At 50.6% G+C, this 21,025-nt stretch overlaps 1 protein-coding gene across 5 annotated transcripts; it reads right to left on the bottom strand.

Annotated features, from left to right (window-relative positions):
- Positions 1 to 156: 156 nt before the first annotated feature.
- Positions 157 to 21,025, bottom strand: WNT5A (Wnt family member 5A). 5 transcript variants are annotated; one of them, XM_040454759.1, is made up of 5 exons: positions 19,812 to 21,025; positions 13,698 to 13,831; positions 12,219 to 12,469; positions 7,512 to 7,804; positions 157 to 3,266 (listed from the first exon to the last, which is right to left on the bottom strand). In XM_040454759.1, exons 1-5 carry the CDS (start codon positions 19,815 to 19,817, stop codon positions 2,808 to 2,810), a joined length of 1,143 nt encoding a protein of 380 aa, XP_040310693.1. In that variant the 5' UTR covers positions 19,818 to 21,025; the 3' UTR covers positions 157 to 2,807. The 5 variants fall into 5 exon arrangements, with proteins under 5 accessions (XP_040310693.1, XP_040310695.1, XP_040310696.1 ...); XM_040454761.1 differs by lacking the exon at positions 19,812 to 21,025 and adding an exon at positions 15,858 to 15,875; XM_040454762.1 differs by lacking the exon at positions 19,812 to 21,025 and adding an exon at positions 14,973 to 15,214.

Raw genomic sequence — 21,025 nt, 5'->3', positions numbered from 1 at the left:
TTTCTTTCTTTCTTTCTTTCTTTCTTTCTTTCTTTCTTTCTTTCTTTTTAGGAACATATAGAGGAAAAGAGAATTCCCCTTTTGTTCCATTACATATAGAAATCTTTTGAAGCTTCCAAAGTTTGGTTTTGGTAAAAGTCTCCACTCTTCTATTACTCTGATGCGTAGTCACCCTAAACTATCCCTCATGGTTTCTCAAAAAAAAAAAAAAAAACCCTCCACATGAAGTATCTGAAGGACACTTGAAACCACTTACCAATATACAAGTAACGTTTTATTTTATATTCTATCTTCCATTTGGCATAAGCCTTTCAATGTTTGTTTTTTAAACCAGTGAAATATACAAATCACGCAAGACAGAAATATGTACATTAAAAGTACAGAATAAAGGCCATAGAAGATATACATAATATCTGAATGACAAGTAGAATATTTTACATTAAATAGTTTCTTTTAAAAACTAGGATTGTTAAACTCAACTCTCTTCATAAACATGAATCACTAAAAAGGAACAAAATCTGGCTTAGCAAATAAAAAAAATTACTTCATGGTTTTTGTATAATAAAAACCAAAAAAGTGACATTTTAAACTAATTAGTGCTTTTTAATTTCAAGATCTTTTGCTTGCAATTCACTGCAACTGAGGGGAAGTGAATATCCTTGTGCAATAAATTAAGAGCCACAGGTGGTGGAGGTGATTATGAAGACCACCAAGCCTAGGACGGTTGTAGGAGATGTGTATCTTTCCAAACTTTTAGAACAGCGTAAGTCTGAGATAAGAATACATTTGATGGCATTTTTAGGAAAAAGGTGTCCTTGCTTTAAAAAAAAAAAAAAATCTCTCTAACTAGCTATGTATGTCGTAAGCTCAGTTTTCCTTGGACTCAAACAGGTACCTCCAGATCTAACAGGCACCGGTTTTCACTCTGCAAAATGAACCAAGGGAACAGACGCATTGACAAAGCTTCCGAGTTTTGAAACTCTCTTCATTTCCACCTCTATGACAAAGGAGTAATGCCCTTTCTGGAAAGTGTACAGAAATGGAGGTTGGAGAAAGGGGGTGGCACAGGGATGATGAAAGAAGTCTTCAAACCAACATGCATGTCAGGTAAGACCTTCCAGATTCCTCAGAAACAAGGCTGCTTCGTGATGCTTAAGATGTGATCACATCAGGGCCACAGCCCACGCTCAACCCAGAGACCTTTTGGAAAAATCCCAATTGGATTGCAATGAAGGATAACAATGCTCTAGACCGAGAAATAACCCCAGAGTAAACTAGAAATCACTGGCTGCACTGAGATATAATTATATTTATATTTATATATAGATGTGTGTGTGTCTGTGTGTGTGTGTGTATATATATATATATATATATATGTTATTTACAAAAGACTTTGAGATATGAGGCACCATTAAACCGTATCCCCCCCTTATAAATGCAACTGTTCAAGTACACTAGAACAGTCTTGGGGCACACCTGCAGTATAATAGGAAAAGCTTGAGTGGAAAGTCTCTACACAGGATCACAACAGTGAACGCAGCAGCACCTCTGGGAACTCCATTAGCCATGTTAACGTCATTAAAACATACAAAAACTGGTGCTCCTCCAAATAAAAGTTTTAGGGAAAAAAAAATCCCTAAGTAGTGGACTGTTTCCCAAGTGGAGCTTGTAATACTTCATTTCCTGTCCCACAATCAAAGGGGACCCAGTTGAGCTGCTGCCTTTCGCAACGTGGCCAGCATCACATCGCAGCAAAGCAAGGAGGAATCAGATAGGTCCTGGGGTCAAGTAGGAGGACCGATTTCACTCTTTCCCCTCAAACAGGTTTTCTGCTCTGGTGCAACGCTGACCTGCACACCTCGTCGTCTGGGCTGAGGATCTGTGAATGGATTCATTTACTATTTTTCATTAATGTTATTTATTAGCCAAGTATCCCTAAGAAAATTACAGTATATTTTTCTTCATATTCAAGCCAACCTCCCCAGCTCTCTCCAAACAAAAAGTCTAGTACCCAGAACCACATGGCAATCCTTTTCCAACCTGATAACCTAATTCCTGTTAACAGCTTCAAGTCAGTATCTTGATACCTGTGTTTCTCAGGTCTTCAGCTACCAGGATTTTCCTCCCTGCTCCCCAAGGTTCAGTAGCTACTAGTGTTAAGACCATCTGCAGATAGAATGTTTGAGAAAACAGACACAAATAATACACCTTCTTCCTTTGAAGGATAGGAGATTCTGGCTGTTACCTCTTAAATTACCATTTTGAAACTGTTTCAGGTTGGCAGTCCCTAGGGAAGGGGGGTGGGGGGGGCGCCTCATTTTTTGTTGGTTTCTCAAGACCTCTCCACCCTCCCCAGAGCATTCGCAATTCACTTTGATCACAGAAGCTGGGTCCTGCATAGATCTGTACCACCCCCTTCCAGTTGGATGCTACCTGTTCCATATCTGACCCCTTAGTTGAGAAAAAGAAAACATTTTTCCCTTCTAGATGTGCACACAACTAAGGGTACATGTAATTCCCCCTCATCCTGTACCGTCAAAAGAAGTTTTGTCTTACCTTTTCAAAGATGCACAAAATAAATATTTTTTTCTTGGTTCCCACCCCCCATTATTGCCAAATAATAATTAAAATATTAATAATAAACCACAGAGTTTTTAGATGGGAACAGAAAAAAAAATGGTTCCGGTTGTAATTCTCAGGGGAAAATAAAACAATATTAAAAAAAAAAAAAACAGAATCACTGTACTTTCTATAAATAAGTGGGTCCTGGGAGCGGGGCAGGGTGACAGGCAGGCGTCGAGCGCCCGCTATTTGCACACGAACTGGTCCACGATCTCCGTGCACTTCTTGCACTTGACGTAGCAGCACCAGTGGAACTTGCAGTGGCAACGCTCCGTCTGCACGGTCTTGAACTGGTCGTAGCCGCGGCCACAGCACATGAGCTCGCAGCCGTCCATGCCCTCGGACGTCTTGTTGCACAGGCGGCCCTGCGTGCCCAGCGAGCCCGTGCTCTCGTTGCGCACGCAGTAGTCAGGGCTGGGGTCGATGTAGACCAGGTCCTGCGTGGTGGGCGAGTTGAAGCGGCTGTTGACCTGCACCAGCTTGCCCCGGCTGTTGAGCCGCATGGCAGCCGCGCTGTCGTACTTCTCCTTCAGGGCGTCGCCCACCTTGCGGAAGTCAGCCAGCTGCAGCCAGCAGGTCTTGAGGCTACAGGAGCCCGACACCCCGTGGCACTTGCAGGCCACATCAGCCAGGTTGTACACCGTCTGTGAGGAGACAGCACAGTCAGTGTATGCACTCCCGGACGAGCCCCGGACAGCCGGTGGACGGGATGTTAGCAAAGCTCCCGTCCACCTTCTACATGGAGCCATGGTCACCGGCTAAACCCGGGCCTGGGCGCTTCCCTCCTCATCCTGCGCCACCAGAAGTCTTGCGTCTTCAAAATAAACATGCTCTTAGCTCCTCATCACCATATTCTCACACATCACTGTCACAAACAGCCAGCTTTGAACTGAGAACAGGGAGAGACCACTCAAGTTGCTTCCTTTTTTACAGGAAAACATTACAGCAACTACTACATCTTGAACGCTCATCCCAGAGCTTATTTACCATTCCTTGCCCTCATTACCTGGATTAATCCCCACAGCCAGCCTATAAGGGAAGTGCTAGTATCGTGCCCATTTCACAGAGAAGGAAAGTGAGGCCCATACAGTTGAGTTACTTGCCCGGCCACTGGGAGGTAAGGGTGCCAGGATTTCAACTCAGACAGTTGGGCTCTCAGCTTATGCTCAGTGACTTGCTCGTGGGCAACCCAGCTGGTAAGTAGGAGGGTTGGGAGGGGTCTAGCTCAGGTGGGATCAGGGTTCAAATCTTCATCACTATTATTATTGCTGTGTGCCAGGCACTGTAATAAGAGCCTTTGTGCTGTTTATCTCATTTTATCCTCCCAAACAACATTATAACACAGGGCGGGTTAAACGATAGCACAGTGACGCAGAGAGGGAAAGTGGTCTGCACAGGCCACACAGCTGGAATGCGGAGGAACAGGGCCTGGACCTCAGGTTGTCACTCCCGCTTCCGGCACAGCCCCTAACCCTACTCCACAATGCCTAAGCTAAGAGCACCCACGCCAGACCTAGGCAGATGGGAGTTTTGTCCTAACTGTGCCCCTGAAATCAGGCAACTGGATTCACCTCTCAGAGCCTCCTTTTTCTATCTGTAAAGGGGAACTGTAATGGTACCAACCTCAAAACATTGTTGTAAGGATAAAATTAGGAGATGCAAGGAAAGTGCTCAGCATACATTCTGATGCAATCAGTAAATCTGGTCTTTCCCAGGGTGATGAGTGCATGGCATCCGGGTGCCATTCCTACGCTCTCGCCTGGTCACCTTGGCCTCCAGGCAGCAGCGCCCACTGGCCTGGCCTCACAGCACTGTGCCCAGCGGTCCAGGAGGTGGCGGGTGCCTATTTACGGTTCCTACTACCCACAGTTCCTCTGCCAGTCACCCACCCGCCTGCTCCCCACCCCAGAGTCAGAGTGGTGCTGGCAAGCTGCAGACAACCTGTCAGGAACCTGGAGGCTGGAGAGAGCTAGAAGGCTCCTTCCACCCAGAACAGCTCCCTTCTTCCTATAAAGACTCATAAGGGGCGCTATTTTTGTAAAAGGGGTGGGGGGGGTGGGTAGCAGAATGTACTTCCTTGGCATAAAGGGTTTCAGGCACTCAGCTAATGTGCAGAAGGGTTTTGCAGATGTATTTTAACCTTTGCTCCCCTTTGACTAAAATAAAAAGCTAATGCCCCGAGGAGATTCTAGTATGATTTCCTGGCACAGTGTTCACAGATTTCCTCCTCCCTTCCCCCACTGTCCTGGAGAAAAACTGTCTTCCGTGTAACCTCATCTGCCAGGATTCAATTTAGCTCACAGCTCAAATTATAAAACTTACAAAAATAATTCACTCACTATTTAAAAATGTGGATGTTATGGATGTCTGGGTGGCTCAGTCAGTTAAGCTTCCGACTTTGGCTCAGGTCATGATCTCACAGTTTGTGGGTTCGAGCCCCGCATCAGGCTCTGTGCTGACAGCTCAGAGCCTGGAGCCTGCTTCGGATTCTGTGTCTCCCTCTCTCTCTGCCCCTCCCCTGCTCACAGTCTTTCTCGCTCTCCCTCTCTCTCCTTCTCTCTCTCTCTCAAAAATAAACAAACGTTAAAAAATGTAGATGTTAAATGAAATTCTAATATTAAAGGTGCTTTTTCCAACTCTCCAAAACCCCCTCTCTCTACTTGGAAATTCCTTGACCTTCTCTCCTTGGTTGCTAAGCCCCTGATAATTTCTCTTCATGAGAGAAGTCAAAGAAATCCCCTAAATGGATGAAAGTACCAAATATGGGCACAATGAGGCCCAGAGAGTCAACCACATCTCTGTCCTGAAGGCACTTCTGGTCTGAGGCACCAGGCACACTGTATGCACAGGGTAATGTGACGTGTCCCCTGTGAGGACAGGGGCAAGCTTTATGGGCTCCCACAGAGAGTGGGGCTGACATGCCCATTCTGTGGCCTTGGTCGGCTGCAGTGGGGGAGACAGAGTCCACCACAGCAACAGGAGGCTTAAGAAAGGAGAGGCCACAACTGCCCCCGCCCCGCCACGAGCAATAATCTGACCCCTCAGGGCACCACAGGTAAAAATCTACAGTTTAGTCCTTCCCCAACACCTCCAAATGTATAACATCAATTAAAAAAACAAAAAAAAAACAAAAAAAACAAAAAACTTTTTTTTTTATCTTTTTTTTTTTTTCCGAGAGAGACAGAGTATGAGCAGGGGAGAGGCAGAGAGAGAGGGAGATACAGAATCTGAAGCAGGCTCCAGGCTCTGAGCTGTCAGCACAGAGCCCAACGTGGGGCTCGAACCCATGAAAGTTCATGACCCACGAGTTCATGACCTGAGCCGAAGTCGTACGCTTAACCAACTGAGCCACCCAGGCTCCCTTAACATCAATTTAAGAAGAAGCTAGGTTAGCTGGAACTATCTAGATCATCTTTGACTTCTCTGCTCTCAGCTTATGTCCAACAATTATGATTTATCAAGCACTTACACTGACGTTAAGCTCAGCCCTTGGATTGAACCACGAGAAACCGTTATTTAACTGGTCAGAGGTAGTCAAGTATTGGTAACTTCATCTGGATCCACCTACTATATGATCCTGGTTAGTCCTCACATAACGCTAAGTGATAGTTCGTGCCATGGCCATCCAACAGATGTAGAAATGTAGAAACTGAGGCTCATACACAGAAAGGAACAGAACTGGAATTTAGCCTATAGCCCTTTACCCCGAACTGTGACGCAGGCGTTTAATAAAAACACGCCTGGGCTTGTATTGCAATCCATCAATTTTCCTCCATGGCCATGAAGTGGTTCTCTAGGGCCTCAGTTTCCCGAGCTTTAAAAATGAGGGTGTGCGGTTAGAGGGCTCTAAGGCTCCTCCCAGTCTTCTGTATTTTACTCTGTGATTATCTTCCCTTTTCCTCACCCCAAAATACAGAAGAGTGAAATCTCTGACCAGAAAGTTCCTGGCACCTACCTTGGGTTCTGTGAAAAAATAATGGCCCTGGTTTTCAATGCTGCCAAAGTTAAGAAAAGTTTCACCCCTTCATTTTAAAGCAGCCATAAAGTGCCATGTGTTTAACCACAGGAAAAAAGGGTCTTTTTAACTATTGTGGAGAAGCTTCCCACCAGGAGAAGGGAAGAGTGGACCCAGAAGGCTGGTGAGGGCTTGCAAAGCTGGTCTCCCTGGGCACTTCTGAGTGGCTCCCCCTTCTATCCAGAGCCACCCTCGATTGGCCTGATGGTCAGACCTATAAAATTCCGCACTGCTAAAAATGCTGTAGTTTTCCTAGAAGAACTCTTAAAACAAAACAAAACAAAACCCTCAATCCCTCAGGCCTGCTATCTAAAGACACAAGGGGAGGCAAGCAGAAAGCAAGTAAGGGAAAAGGTAAGTTCTGGAAGCTGAGGTGAGGGCTTTCTCCACTGGGCACCTACTGGGATAAACAGCTCCCTCTCCCAAATTTAAGCCCAACCACAAACATGTTCCAGGGAGGAGGGCGAACGTTATTCACATTTTTACTTCTGAGCTGAGCTGGGCTGGCCAATTGCACCGGGGACTAATTAAAAAAGGCGGAAAAAGCTCTTTTTCAGGCAACTGCAGGAGCACCTTTGCTGGAGGGGGCCCGGGAGGGATGAATCACCTTCAGGAGGACTTTCTGGGGCGTGCACCCCCCTTCAGAGAGGCCCATGTGTAGGTGGGGCGGGGAGGAAGGGAAGCAGAGAGAGGAGAGAGCTAGACGGGGAGGCAGAGAGAGAGGGAAAGCGACCGGAGACAGAGCCAGAGTCAGAAAGGGAAGGAAGCAGACGCAGAGACGGAGGGACAGGTACACACAGAGGGGCGGCACAGGGCAGGACCGAGCTAAGGAGCCGGGGCGCCCGAGAAGGGCGCGGGGCGGGGCGGGACTCACCCTGCGGCCGGCCTCGTTGTTGTGCAAGTTCATGAGGATGCGCGCGCTCTCGTACGAGCCCTTGGCGTGGATGCGCTCCCGCTCGCGCGCGTCCACGAACTCCTTGGCGAAGCGGTAGCCGTAGTCGATGTTGTCGCCGCAGCCGCCCCACAGCCAGTCCCGCGGCAGGTCCTTGGGGCGCGCGGCGCGGCTGCAGCCGCACGTGGACAGCTCGCCCTCGCGGCACGCGCGGCTCATGGCGTTCACCACCCCCGCGGCGCTCACCGCGTACGTGAAGGCCGTCTCGCGGCTGCCTGTGGGCGGGACGCGGGGGTCACCGTGCGCCTGCCCGCGGCCCCGCGGGGAGCGCATCGGGAGCCCCCCAGCGGCCCCGGGCGGGGGCAGGGGCGCCCCAGCCCTAGCACCCCTCCGACCCGGGCCAGCCCTCCCCCCCCCCCGCCCCCACCGGCCCCGGGGAAGCCAGGAGAGCCGCCCCGACACGCAGCAGCAGCAAGTGACGCGAGCGGCAGCCCCCTGACGTCTTTGCTCTCACCCTGACGGGCCCGACAGCGGACTCTTCCGCTGTTGTGGTTTTCCCTACAACTCCTGAAAATCCTGGAGACTGACTTCCCAAAAGGCACACGAAACAAGTCATGGAGGGCGAAGAGAATGTGGGGAGACTTCCTTACACTTAATTTTAACGTTTGGTGACTTCTGAAAATCTCAGGCCCTAGAACGCGGAGGCTGCAGCAGCCACACGCTTGCGGCCTGGCTCCCCTTCCTCCATCATGCAGCCTGGTGCCTGTCTCAGGCCAGGACTTCTCCAGAGGACATTTCTAAACCTGGTCCTACAGTACTGTAGTGAACCGTGCCTCTTCTTAAATCCCCAACCGGGTTAGCCTGGTAACTTCTCCTTCAGGAAGATGGAGGTCTACTTTCACAACAGCCTGCTGTCTCTGATGCTACTTCCGCAACCCCCTTCCCCACGCCATAGCCTCTGCCTCAAAGTGCTGGAATAACAACAGCAAGAAGAGAAAAAGCACCATCTCAGGGGAGAAGAACTAAAAAAAAGGTCTTCTCTTTCCCCCTCTTTCTTGTAAAGAATACTTCCCTGTAAGACACTGATAGAGGAGCCCTGCCAGGAGGAAAATGGAGGCAATCACAGACTACCTTAATCTTCACTTGTACATGGAGACGTTTCTGTAACAAGAAGCCACCGAGAATAAAAATGTCGTGCTCTGAGAAAGGGTTAACACCCTGCCAGCTGAAGCTGGGCCTGAGGGGTATACTAGGGGTGGGGGGCTCATTTCCCTCAACTATAAAATAGGGGTATTGAACTAGGTGCCTAGGTTAAAAAAAAAAAAAAAAAAAAAAAAAAAGCCCCTTCTGGCCCTGAAATCCCTGTACATGAATAAGTTGCTCCTACACTTAAAAAGCTTGCTAACCATCTTTTTTGGGGGGAGGGGGGGGTGCAGCAGCAGAACAGCTGACAACAGGACTCAGCCCCAACCAGTCTGAGGAGGAGGGCTGTACCAATTCCAGGGCCCATGGGCTGCCCTTCTCTTGCACTTCAGCTCTACATTTCAATCCACAGCCATTTGTGATTCCTCCTTCCAGGAATGGTGAAGATTCCCTTTTACCACAGACCTTCCCTCCCACGATTTTAAAATATGAATAACCTGAGGAGTGTGCTGGTGGTTGACAGGAGGATCCAGGAAGTTCCTCAGGGGTGTTACATCTATCTAGCTCAAATCAGAGAGCCAGAGAACATCAGGGGATGGAGTGAAATGAGGCGGGCAGGCGGATTCTAGGGAGTTATTTGAAGATTAACACTGATAGCACAGAAAATATTGTGGCCCTGGATGGGACACTTGTAGAATCAGGCGGCAGCTAGCGAAAGACATAAAAAAAATCCTCTGGAGACAGAAGAAAATAAGACACTGTCCTGTGAGTAGATAGCGCATAAAAGGACTTTTATACAAAAGACAATAATGCTGCTTTTTTTCATGAGTCTACCTTGAGCATTTCCTTTCTTGCCCTGGAACACAAACTGGTAGAAATCTCCAAGCTAATTGGTCACTGCAGGGAAAACGTCAGTTTGAAAAGTGCTCTATTGGCTAATAGCCTGTGGACACAGTTCTCCTGGATGGAATACTACTGGTTCAGTTAGGCTTCCTGCCCTGTGAAATCTACATCTATTCGGACCCTCAGGCCCCTGCAAAATGGAGCCTTTCTTACATATCTTTTCACAGTGTGGAGACAAAGAAGAGACGGACACAAAAGCTGAAGGAAAGCGTAGGGTGATGAAAAATGAGAAAGTTTCCAAAATGAAGAGTGGGCCCTTCACGGAGGCAATTGTATACAGAGCCTCCCAGGCAACTGGCACCCTAGAAAAATGAGTTGAAGAGGGATGGAAATGGCAGCCTGAGTTTCTCAGACAAGGGCCCCATCACAGGGTCAGATTCTCATGGACAGGGATTGCTCTTCTCATCCCTGGTGTACTGAGTGCTTTGGAGGGGGTGATGCACGCGTGCACACACACATGCATGCACACACATGCACACACACACCTTTCAGCATCAAAGTTGTTTTAGATTTTCCCTTAGCTCATTCTCTTCAAACAGACTCATAAATAGAAAAGTGAAAGCCAAGTAAATTTCCCACTATTGGGGTTGGGTCCACGTTCCTCTTCCACAAAAATCTATTCTGTTTTTTCTTCTCTCCATCTCTTTAAATAAATAGAAGAGAAGGCCCCATCAGCCTTTCCACTGCGAACCACCCAGCAGCAGCTTCCTGTGCTGTGAGACCCCAGGCACCTGGGGGACTTTTGGCAAAGGAGAATGTGTTCTCAGATGCCCAGGACATCAGCTAACTTGACAGTGGTATCTAGCAAGGATCCCTTGGAGGCTGCCAGGAGGTTCTACTGGACCCACTTACCACCAACCCAGATGGGAATACCACAAAGCTGAGGACCAGAGAGAGTGTCCACAAGGGACAATTAAATATAAGCCTTTGTACCAAAGGTTCTGCTTGTTCCCTGAGGAAGCAGGCCCTTTGAATCTTGGACCACATTTTAAATAAATCTTCAGCAGAACTCAAATCCACTTAGTAAATGATAGCTTATTCTGAACATTTTGGCCCAAAACAGGCTACATATGAAGACAAGAAGAGATACTTAAATCAAAGCTGTGTTCGAGGGACTACACAGAGAACCTTTCCAATTGCTGTCTTGCTTCCTGGCTACCATTAAAAATGTATTGATTTTTGCTAACTCATATACCTGTGAAAACATGCCCCCATTATTTTGAGAGGAAGGCAGTTTAGGGGGAAGGCAAAGGCGAGAAGAGAAAGCTGACAACTTACCATTCTGATACAGCTAAAAAAAAAAAAAAAAAAAAGAGGGTTTGAACTTACTCACAATTTCGAAATGCAGAATGGAATCTCCACCACATCCCCAATTAACTACACAGGGCACCCCATATTCAGGGAAAGCTCCTGTGTTCCTGACGCTGAACTCCTAGATTCAGATCCCAGTATATAGATTAGCACTTTTTAATCATTAACAGGAAGGACAAAGCCCTATGAAACTGCAGGCTGAGGCTGCAGACCATTTTCCCATTCAATTAAAGGAATGGCTTCCAGTCCTGTATTATTTTAGTATATGAAGTCGCTTGGCTCAAACATCCACTGACAACTCTTTTTTGTTCTCAATGAATGCACTTTTCAGGGTTTTTAAAAAAGCATTTTATCCACCCGTGACGGATATTAAGCCAACTTTTTTTTTTTATCTTCAGTCAGTCTAAACAGTTAATTGCTTTGATAAATGGCTTCTTATTTTAGGAATCACTGCAGTCATATTAATTATAAGGGCTTGTTTGCATAAAACTAAATGGACCTAAAATACTCACACTAGAAAACACACATAGGATCACATCTGTCAGATAGCATCCTATGCTATTAAAGCAAACCAGAGGCAAACTGATTTTCTAAATGCTTCGCCTTTAGCCCAATTTTAAGGCCACCTCCTCCCTGCAGGGAATAAGTTCAATGATACATTTAATATACAGAATCTGAATGTGAGCAATACATTTAAGATTTTTTTTAAGTTTCTAGGTTGAGATCTGAAGCATGTGCTTTTACATCAATTGCCAAAATCACAACATAAATTGGATCACTTCTAATTAAAATTCTTTTTGGTACTAAAAATAAAGCTTTTTAACATATATATCTCTATAGCCTCAGGAAATATCTATATTAGGAAAATTAAAACCTTATTCACTTCCAACATATCCAGCATCCGAAAGAGGACAGTATTTAGTTTGATGCTTGGGCCATTTGAATTGTGGCTTACGAGACTTCTAACAGTTACAAGAGTTTTGAAGTTTAAAAGGATATAAATGACTCAGCTTTCCTCATCCACTTTTGAGAAACCAAAATAAGTGTTCTGCTTCTATTTTAAACAAAATGCTTTTTAGAAAAAAATCAAGTGTTCAGAAAACACGGAGGCGTCTTTGATGCTTCCCTTCTGATTTGGTTTAAAAACAGCCCAAAACTTATAATCAGGTGTGGGGACAGCAATGAAGGCAAGCAGAAATAAAGACAAAACTTCCCCAGCCAGCACCCTGCTGGAAAGATTCCCCTCCTTATCAAGCCGGTCAGTAAACCCTAAAGCCTTTTTCCAGGAGAATAATTGACCCATATTTGAAAATATGTGAAATGGTTTCCTACCTATCTGCATAACCCTGCCAAAAACAGAGGTGTTATCCACGGTACTGCAATTCCACCTTCGATGTCGGAATTGATACTGGCATTCTTTGATGCCTGTCTTCGCGCCTTCTCCGATGTACTGCATGTGGTCCTGATACAAGTGGCACAGTTTCTTCTGTCCTTGAGAAAGTCCTGCCAGTTGGCTGCAGAGAGGCTGTGCTCCTATGATATATACTTCTGACATCTGAACAGGGTTATTCATACCTAGCGACCTAAAAAGGGGGGGGGGGGGGGAGATGTGCATTCAAGATTTACGTGAACTCTCGAGGTAGGCCCCCTGAAAGCATGTCAGCAATACATGGTTTTAAGCACACAGATGCTTTTTCTCTCCTGCTTGTCCTCATGACAAAGTATGAGAAGGGCTTCATAAAACTTCTCTGTTTAAACTGCACTCAGAAAACGGAGGTATTGTAGTCCCCACCCCGCCATCTGGCTCCTCAGCTAGGTTTTCACTCCCTTCCTTGCCCTCCTTGCCATATACCTGAACCAATATTTCCGAAATGCGCTCAGAAAAGGGGGAAATGGCGGTTTTGGGGATGGGCCTCTGACATTAGAGAAAGTGACTCACTTTGCCCCACAAATTGGACCGATCTGCCTTTGCAAATGTATGAATGCCGAAAGTAGACACAATTAGACACGGGGAGGAGATAGAGGTTCCTTCTGACTGATGGAAGGATGCTGAGGCAAATATAGAGACTGGAGAAAATTCGCCGTGTTCTGGACATTTTAAAAGGGCTCCTTATGTGATTGGGAAAGACCCAAGACAGGGTATCCAGTGAGTACAAGTCATGTTTGACAGTCAGAAAAACGCTGTTCATTTACAGGGAAAAAATATCCAGAAGGCCGTCAGAAATAATCCCCTGGATATACTGCAGTCGATCTACAAGGCCCCTAACCAGAAAGAAACCCTCATTTAGGGACATTTGACTACTTCAAGTTAACTTCCTTTTGATCAAATTTCCAGCGCAAATACTTCCCCACTTGGAGTTTAGCTGTCTTCCTACAACTCTGCCTACTTCAGACCCTGAAGGTTAATAACCTCAAGTGACAGAAAATAAAAGCTGGAACTCACTTTTACTGCCCAGAGGTGGCAAAAAGTAAATTTTATAGATGGGCTTACAATTATTAGAGAAGTGAATTTTGGTTCCCTTTTATTACGTGATGTACTACAAGCATACATCTGAACAAGGGCCTCATAGAGAAAAGCGAAGATTTATAGCTTCCCATTCCCTATGGAGCTAAAGATAAGCTTGACAATATTAACAAGTTAAAAGAAAATTCTGATTTCCAGACATATAAGGTAAAATGTATTATATACATATGCATTAGATAAATGGACTCAAATTCACGATTCAGCTCTGAAAACTGCAGCATCATACAAATGAATCTTTAAAAAAAAATTAAAATAAAATAAAGAATATGTACTTAAAAGGAACTTACCACCAAGAATTGGCTTCTATTACAACCTGGGCGAAGGAGAAAAATATGGCCAAAGCCATTAGGAAGAACTTGGAAGACATTGCACTTCCAGCCATCCCCAAAGCAACTCCTGGGCTTAATATTCCAATCGCCTTCTGGAGAGGGAAGAAAGGAGCAGATGTTTATTGCCTCTCAGATAATTTTCAAGCATACAAGTTTAAACAACGGAAGCATCCGGGGTCTCTTAAGTTTACTGTTGATTGACTGCGCTTCTCCTCCGTGAGTTTTTTGATGGCAAGATATAGGCAGTTTCTTTTTCCAAATTAATCCACCCACGCAACCTCACCAGGAAATCTGATTTCGCTGGGATCCTGCGCGCGGGGCACGCCAGCGATTACAAACATGTCTCATTGCTGTTGAGTCAAAGCCCCGGTGCCAAGCGCTGCCTCTTTCCTGCTTGTTCGCTTCCCGCACCCCCTCGCTCCCCTCTAGTCCGCGCTGTGCAGGGTCCTTCCTCGGAAGGAATTCACTCGGGAACCCGCCGCCACCCTCGTCCGCTCCCCAACCTGGGCCGAGCAACAAGTGGAGCCGGAATTAATTCCATGGGCGAGAGCAGCGCGAAGGCGAGTGGAGCGCGCCACCGGCGGCTGCGGAGGAGGCGGGGTGGCCGGCTCAGGGGTGGGGGAGTGGGGGTTGGACGCGGGAGGGAAGGGCAGGGGGTGGGGGGCGAGGCCCCGGGGAGCTGCGTGCGCGAGAGTGCCCAGCTGGGAAATGCAGCTCGGAATTAACAGCGTATGTTTCATAATCAGTTTACAGGCCGCTTTGGGGGAAGCCACTTCCAGAGGGGGAAGGGCAACCGGGGTTTCCTTAGGATACTCTTCAGCCAGACTGGAGTGGGGAGAAGGCGATGGGGGGGGGCACTAGGGATAACGGGGAGAGAGATCGGCTCTCTCAACCAAGGAAACCGGAAAACAGTGCCCCCTCCCTTGCCTGCGGGCTCCTCCTCGGACTCAGTGTACCCCAGAGAAGGGATAGCACCCCCGAGGAAAGAAGGGGGTCCGGGTCCCACTGTCCGAGGTGAGGATCCCTTCCTTGCCTTCCCACAAGTTCTGATTTTTCATTTCACTCTCCCTCCCGCTCCCCCCCCCCCTTCTGTCCCCACTCCTGACAGCTGCCACGGAGAAAGAGGAAAGGAAGCCAAGGGCGACTCCAGTTTCCTCCGGTTATGGTCTGGTGTTGTCGGCCACTTCGCCATCGCGCCACAGTGAGCCTGCCCTTAGAACACCCCCACCCCACCTTCCAGCCCAATTCAGACTCGGTTCGGTAAGTCCCGGACGTTGAGGGTGCAGGGCGAGGCCAGAGCCGGTTCGAGTGAGCCCTAGGCGGGGCCAGAGATGCGCCGGCTTCCGCGGCGGCTGAGCCCCTGGATTGCAGGGCACAGAGGGCCCAGACGGTGAAGGTTCCCGTCGTGAAGCATTTCGGGGGCGGGGGGCGGGGGGCGGCCTTGAAAGATTTCGCTGCCGTTCCTCCCCACTGGTGACTTCTCCACCTGTAGGCGGCGGCGGCGCGAGACAGTGGCGGGTGCGGGTGGGAGGAGCGGGTTTCCAAAATCCCCTTTTACATTTCTGATTAGGGTAGCTCGCTGCACCGCCCGCAGCCCCCAGGGAGCCCTTTCCTCGGGAAAGGAAAGGTGGGCCGCCTTGGGCAGCAAAAGATCCTGGAACGTGCGCCGTCAAAGGGGCAGAGAGGACCTAGGCGGCCTTAGAAACGCTTAGGGGCCCAGGAGCGTGCCAAGGCTTTTCCCAGCCCGCCGTCCTTTGGACCAGGACAGCTCGGGGCTTCTCCGAGAGGAAATGTTTATGTGGTCCCCAGTGCCCGCTAGCCAGCGCTCTGACCCCTTGGCCCACTTGTTCTCCAAACACCGCAAAGCGAGGGGCGCATCCCGGAGAATAGAAACCTGGGATTTCCCCAGCCTAGGAGAGAGAAGGCTCGGTCTCCCTCCCCACCCCCGCCCGAAGTGTCAAGTTTCTTCTAGGGGAGGGGGTGGGCTGCGAGGTCTGCCTTCGCGCGCGGCCCAGGCTGCAAAATCGACTCTCCCCCCTCGGCGGACAAGGCCGCGCGCGCACACACACACAACACACTCATGCACATTCACACAAACACATGCACAGACACACGCACCGGCGTGCTTCCGAGACACCGGCGGAGAAGACTGCTGGCCGCGCTCACTTTCCGAGCTTCCCGACGGGCGGGGCGCGCGGGGCGGGGCGCGCGGGCAGCGGAGAAATTGATAACAGATTCGGCGGATTACAGCGGATCTCTTTGTTAGAGGCGAAGCCACACAAACCGAACCGACTTTGGGCCGGAAGACCCCGGGGAGAGTCCGCCCGTTCCCAGCTAGGAGTGGGCCATTGGGTCTACGAGACTCGGTCTCCCCAGCTCCATACTGGGGATAGGCCAGCTGTGTCCCAAAGGGGATCGGGCAGGAGAGCCCCGCGAGTCGCGTCTCCACTTAACCCCGCGCGCTTGCCCGGAAACACCTTGGCCTTCCTCCCGCTCCAATCCCCATGCAACCCCCCAAAAAGGCCCCACAAGTTTGAAGCACTGAAAGAATCCACAGCGAAGTAATAAATACATCGACTTTGTAGGGTAAACACCCCTGCCTGTTTACCAAGAGATCTGATCCGAAAAGACCGTACGAAACGAGACCTCTCTGGACGCTGTCACACCAGGGCTAAAACAAAAGTTCTGCGCAGAGACTGAGTTTACCAAAGAACGGGCTGAATGTTTTCGGACACTTCCAGGGCCCGGCGAAACTCACTAATGTACGGATCCTCAGAATCTGTTCCTAGCGTGTGATGGGGAGGAGGATTTCGGGTACTTGAGAGGTTCTAGCCCAAGGGAGGGGTGAGGTGGGGGTAGGGCGTTCCTGCGCCCTTGTTTCCAAAGTCGGAGCAGCTCAACGCAGTGATGCTTACTCGGTATCTCCTCCAAAGCCTTAGCATTGGATTGAGGTGTGCCTAAACCTTCTTTATCAACTGGGGTGCAGGCGGGGGGGGGGACGGGGGTGAAGAGGGGTGAGAGAGGGGAAACCATCACTCTGGTTAGAAGAGGTTCCTGGGTCACAGAAAGCTTCCCTACCACGCGCAGCACCCAAATCCTCGGCCCCACCGCCCCTAAAGAGAAATTCCGCAAAGGCAGGGAGAAGATTCTCGATCCTTGGCCACTGGTGCTACCTCACTCGGTCTGGGCATGCCCTTCCACTAGGCTTTTTGCATCCAGAGTGCCCCCCCCCCCGCCCCCGCCCGCCCAAGTCTGTGAAAATGGAAATGATGAGGGAGACCAGCGAGGAGTCTGAAATGTATGACCTGGGCTCACGGTGGCTAAAAGGATAGGACACTCCAAGAATGCCAGCTCTTGGTGGGAAATAAACTTTGTCTTCCCCACTGTGATCTCTCCTTGAAGGAGAGAAACAGAAAATTGCGGAAGATAAAAGGCATCAACCACAGCATTGGGACGCCCTGCTCCAGGAAATGCAGAGAGAAGCGGAGCGGATAAGGATGAGCAAGCCCAGGCGGACAGGAGATCTGCTTTGGGGGAGCAGGCAAGGAGGGAGCAATCCCTCACTCCCCTAGCCTGGGAGCCGGGTGTCCCAGGCCGCCCCTCGCCGCTGCCAAAGAACGGTGTCTACTGCGCTCCAAGTGTGTGGTGTGTGTAGGGGGTGGGGGGTGTAGGGAAGCCAGACAGAGAAGGTGGTGGGAGCTCCTTGCGCCCAAATCAGTGCAAGGATTGCCCAGGCTCAGGACTGAACCGCAGGTCCCGTAACAAGGACTCTCCAAAGGCAGAATTGTGGCCAAGCCCGGCTCTGTTCCCTGTCTCCCCACTTCCATCCCCTGGACAAGTCTCTCCAGACTTCAAGACTCTCTCTTTCTCCTCGCACACACGTATCATTTCCACCTTCTCACACAGGTTGTCTAACTCCTAGCACAGGTTCTCAACTCTATCCAGAAGAACATAGTGTCCAGTGGAAGGAGAAAAAAACTAAAGATCAGTTCAACCCCTATCCTTCAGAGGCAGTTTGAACTCCACTTTTTAATAGACGAAGAAATTGAGGCCGAGAAAGAGAAAGCAACACTTGTCACCTCCCACTGACGGCACTGGTCAGAGCGCAGAAGCAGGACCCTAGGCCTCCTAGGGCGACGCTCCCGTTCCTTCACCCCGGTGAGGAGGTAAACCCTTCCTCCACACGCCCCAGCCCGGTTTGCTGGATCGGACCTCTGGCCCCTTCCGTACGGCGGCGGCCGCGCATTGCAGCTTGTCCTCTGGGAGTCTCGGAGAGGCCCTCCTGGGAGGGGAGAACCTGGTGGTCGGGAAGGACCAACGGAGCCAGAGGTGGGAGGGAGAGGAGAGCGGCTGCCTACCGGCCCCAAAGAACAAACTCCCAGGTGTCCTACCTCAAGGCAGCCAACAGGGGGCAGTCGGCACCGCACGGCGAGGATGAAAAGGCAGCGGGACAAGCAGAACTCCGCGCGCACGGTGCTAATAACCCCTTGTGCACCGAGGCGCTCCGGTGAGGGAAGGGAAAGAACTAGGGACTCTCGGGCCAATCCTCCTGGGGAGGGTCCTCCTTTGTGGGGCCGGGCGGGACTAAGGCTAGTAAGCCCAAGACCCGAGAACAACTGACCCTTTACTCCCCCCACACGCAGGGCACGGATCTACACACTCGGGACAGAATTTCCGCGGCCTCTCCATCGCTTGCGCGCACTCAACATTGCCCCCTCGGAACTCCCCTGGCAGAGGCTTTCTAGAAACGAAATCTCCATTATCAGGCTGGAGCAGCCTGAATATTGGCGGGAGGGCAGGGTCTGTAGGTGTGATCCCAACCCAGCCTCCAAGTGACTTCCCAAACATCGAGTTGTCCATTTAAAGACGCAAGAGGAGAAGGCGCCCCGATGCCAAACTGGAATTGTAAAGTAAAACAAGGCCGCGGGGTCTCCAGGTTTCGGGTTCTTTTTAAACTTTTTTTTTGGTGGGGGATGGAGGGGGGATTTGTTTGTTTTCGAAAATATCTTCTAATTCCAACCTTATTTTCAAGAAAAGTAAAACAGATCAAGAAGAGTGGAAATAAGGATCGAAACTTGGAGGACAGGGATAGGAGAAGTTGTTTGCAAAATAGCAAGTTATATTGCAGGAAGAAATGTTAACTTTTCGCAAAAGTGAACTCCCGGTGACCCTCAGAGTGTGTGACTCGGCTTTAACATACAACTGACAATTAAAACAAACAAGAGTTCACAAACTGCCTCCCGCCCGCTCTCCCAACGCGGAGGCCCAAATGTTTCCAAAGGCCAGGGCAGATTCCGCGCAGGGGGCCGAGGTGCGCTCTCCCAGCGGACGGGATTAGAGCCACCACTGCCAGCACTCCCCGCCCCCATCACCGCGGCAAAGTGCCTGAGCTCACCCAGTGGCGGCTAATAATGCTAATAACGCGACCCGGCTCCCGCGCCGGGGTGCGCGCTGGCCCCCCACCAGGCACTCTTAAAGGCACACGGCCTGCAGCTCTAGGATTCCCTGGCCGCGACGAGGCTGCAACCTGGCCTCCGGCAGCAGAGGACGAGAGAAGAGGGGGCGGTGCACGGCTCTGGGGTGTCGGCTCCTAGTCCTGCTGCCCAGTCTCCCGACCAAGGAGTCCTCCTCCCCTTTCCGAGCCCCGGCCACACACCCTCTCCGTGCCCGCGCAGTGGGCGCTCCGTAAATATTTGTAGAATTGAATCATTATCCTGTTACTGAAATATACATAGTAAATTACACTGGTGTTTCTCAGGGCAAAAGGAAAGTCATCTGTGAACCGCTTTTTTCTGTCCTGGCTCATCCTCACTTTTTTTTCCCCCAAAGTCTAAAAGGTTTGCAGAACTTTTGGTGGGACAAGAAGTCTCCCGGGAGATAGGCAGTGCGCGAAGGGGTTGGGACATGGGCGAAGGAGTAGAGGTCCCTGCCAGCTACGCAGGAGTTCCAGCTTCTAGAGGCAGCAGGAGAAGGATAAGGAAGGGGGGGGGAAGGGGGGGGTCAGTTAACTTCCAAAAGAAAAAAAGTAAAGAAAAAAAAAGTGGGAGCGTCGGCAACGCACAGAACACCTACCTTCATGGCGAGGGGGAGGGGACGCGGCTGCGGGGAGGAAGTCGCCACTAGAGCGAGGGCAGCCGAGGAATCCGAGCGGAGCGGCCGGGTTAAGCCTGGGGGGACGATCCGGCGCAGAGCTTCGGGCTCCTCCTGGGCGCGTCCGGCAGGCGCAGGAAATCACAGGCGAAGCGGTCACTGGCGCCCAAGTCTGGGGGCCCGAGCCGGAGCAGCGCCGAGATGCGCCAGGGAACCGAGGGGGCGCCGAAGCCCGTCGGCCGGTAGCAAAGGCAAAGCCGGGCCGGCGCGCAACAAGGGAGCCGCGGGTCCGGCGAGGGCGTGCAGGCGACTGTTCCGCGGCGAGGCGCTCCCTCTCCAACGTCCATCAGCGACGGCGGTAATTAGGGCTTTCCAACCCCAAATGTGGGCGTGATTGTGCAAAAGACTTTACAACAAATAATAAAAAAAAAAAAAATTCTTCACAAGAGGGTGAAAAAAAATGCCCCCACTACTCAACTCTGGCCCGAGGCGGGGGCGGGGGCGATCCGCGCGCCCAGGTGCCCCCAGTTCATTCACACCACGGATTCTGCAAACTCCTGGCGGCTCACGCCTCCCGATCTCCAGCTCCTCCTCTCCAAGTCTGTGGCCGAAACGTCTGCTTCCAGGCGCTGATCCTGCGGCCGCGAGTGAGTGTGTGGACGTCTGTGTACACACACAGACACACACCCACACACCCCCACCCCCCACACGCACACACTGAATCTTTGGAGCCACAGAACAATCAGGCGCGCAGGGCTTTTTCTCCGGGAGATGCCGCTGAAAATGCACAAGTCGCCATCGGAGCTACAAGAGTCAGCGCCAACTTTTGTCCTTTCATTTTACGGTTTGGCAAAAAGGGGGCGCAAAATGGGTAAAAGTCGTCCCCCGAAAGTTCTGCGCGCGGTGGGATTGGGGGGCGATGGGCAATTGCCCCAGGGGAGATACTGGCTCCCTCCCCTCCCCACTCCCTTCTTTCTTCGGGTTAATCCCCGTCTTTTCCCCGCCTTTCCTGGGCGAAGGGCGAAGAGGGGCGAGGGCACCGCGGGCGTGGGGCTGGGGAGGGGCGAGGGCCAGGGGCTCCGCGGCGGCTGTTCAGTTCTGGCGGTCCATGGCCGGCGCGGCTGCCCACCTCGTTTGGCGCCGGGGCCCCAGGGGCGGGCGAGCTTGCAAGCGGGCGGCGGGCGGTCGGGGGCACG

Source organism: Herpailurus yagouaroundi, unplaced genomic scaffold, assembly GCF_014898765.1.
Source record: "Herpailurus yagouaroundi ecotype Mexico unplaced genomic scaffold, PumYag 213, whole genome shotgun sequence".
Classification (NCBI taxonomy): Eukaryota; Metazoa; Chordata; class Mammalia; order Carnivora; family Felidae; genus Herpailurus; species Herpailurus yagouaroundi.
This window is presented reverse-complemented; position numbering and strand designations above follow the sequence as displayed.

Bases quoted from the DNA above. Each gene is read 5' to 3' on its own strand.
- WNT5A (XM_040454759.1), bottom strand. The intron at 12,470-13,697 runs GTAAGTTCCTTT...CCCCCTTTTTAG, and splicing joins ATAGAAGCCAATTCTTGGTG to GTCGCTAGGTATGAATAACC. The intron at 3,267-7,511 runs GTGAGTCCCGCC...GTCTCCTCACAG, and splicing joins ACAACGAGGCCGGCCGCAGG to ACGGTGTACAACCTGGCTGA.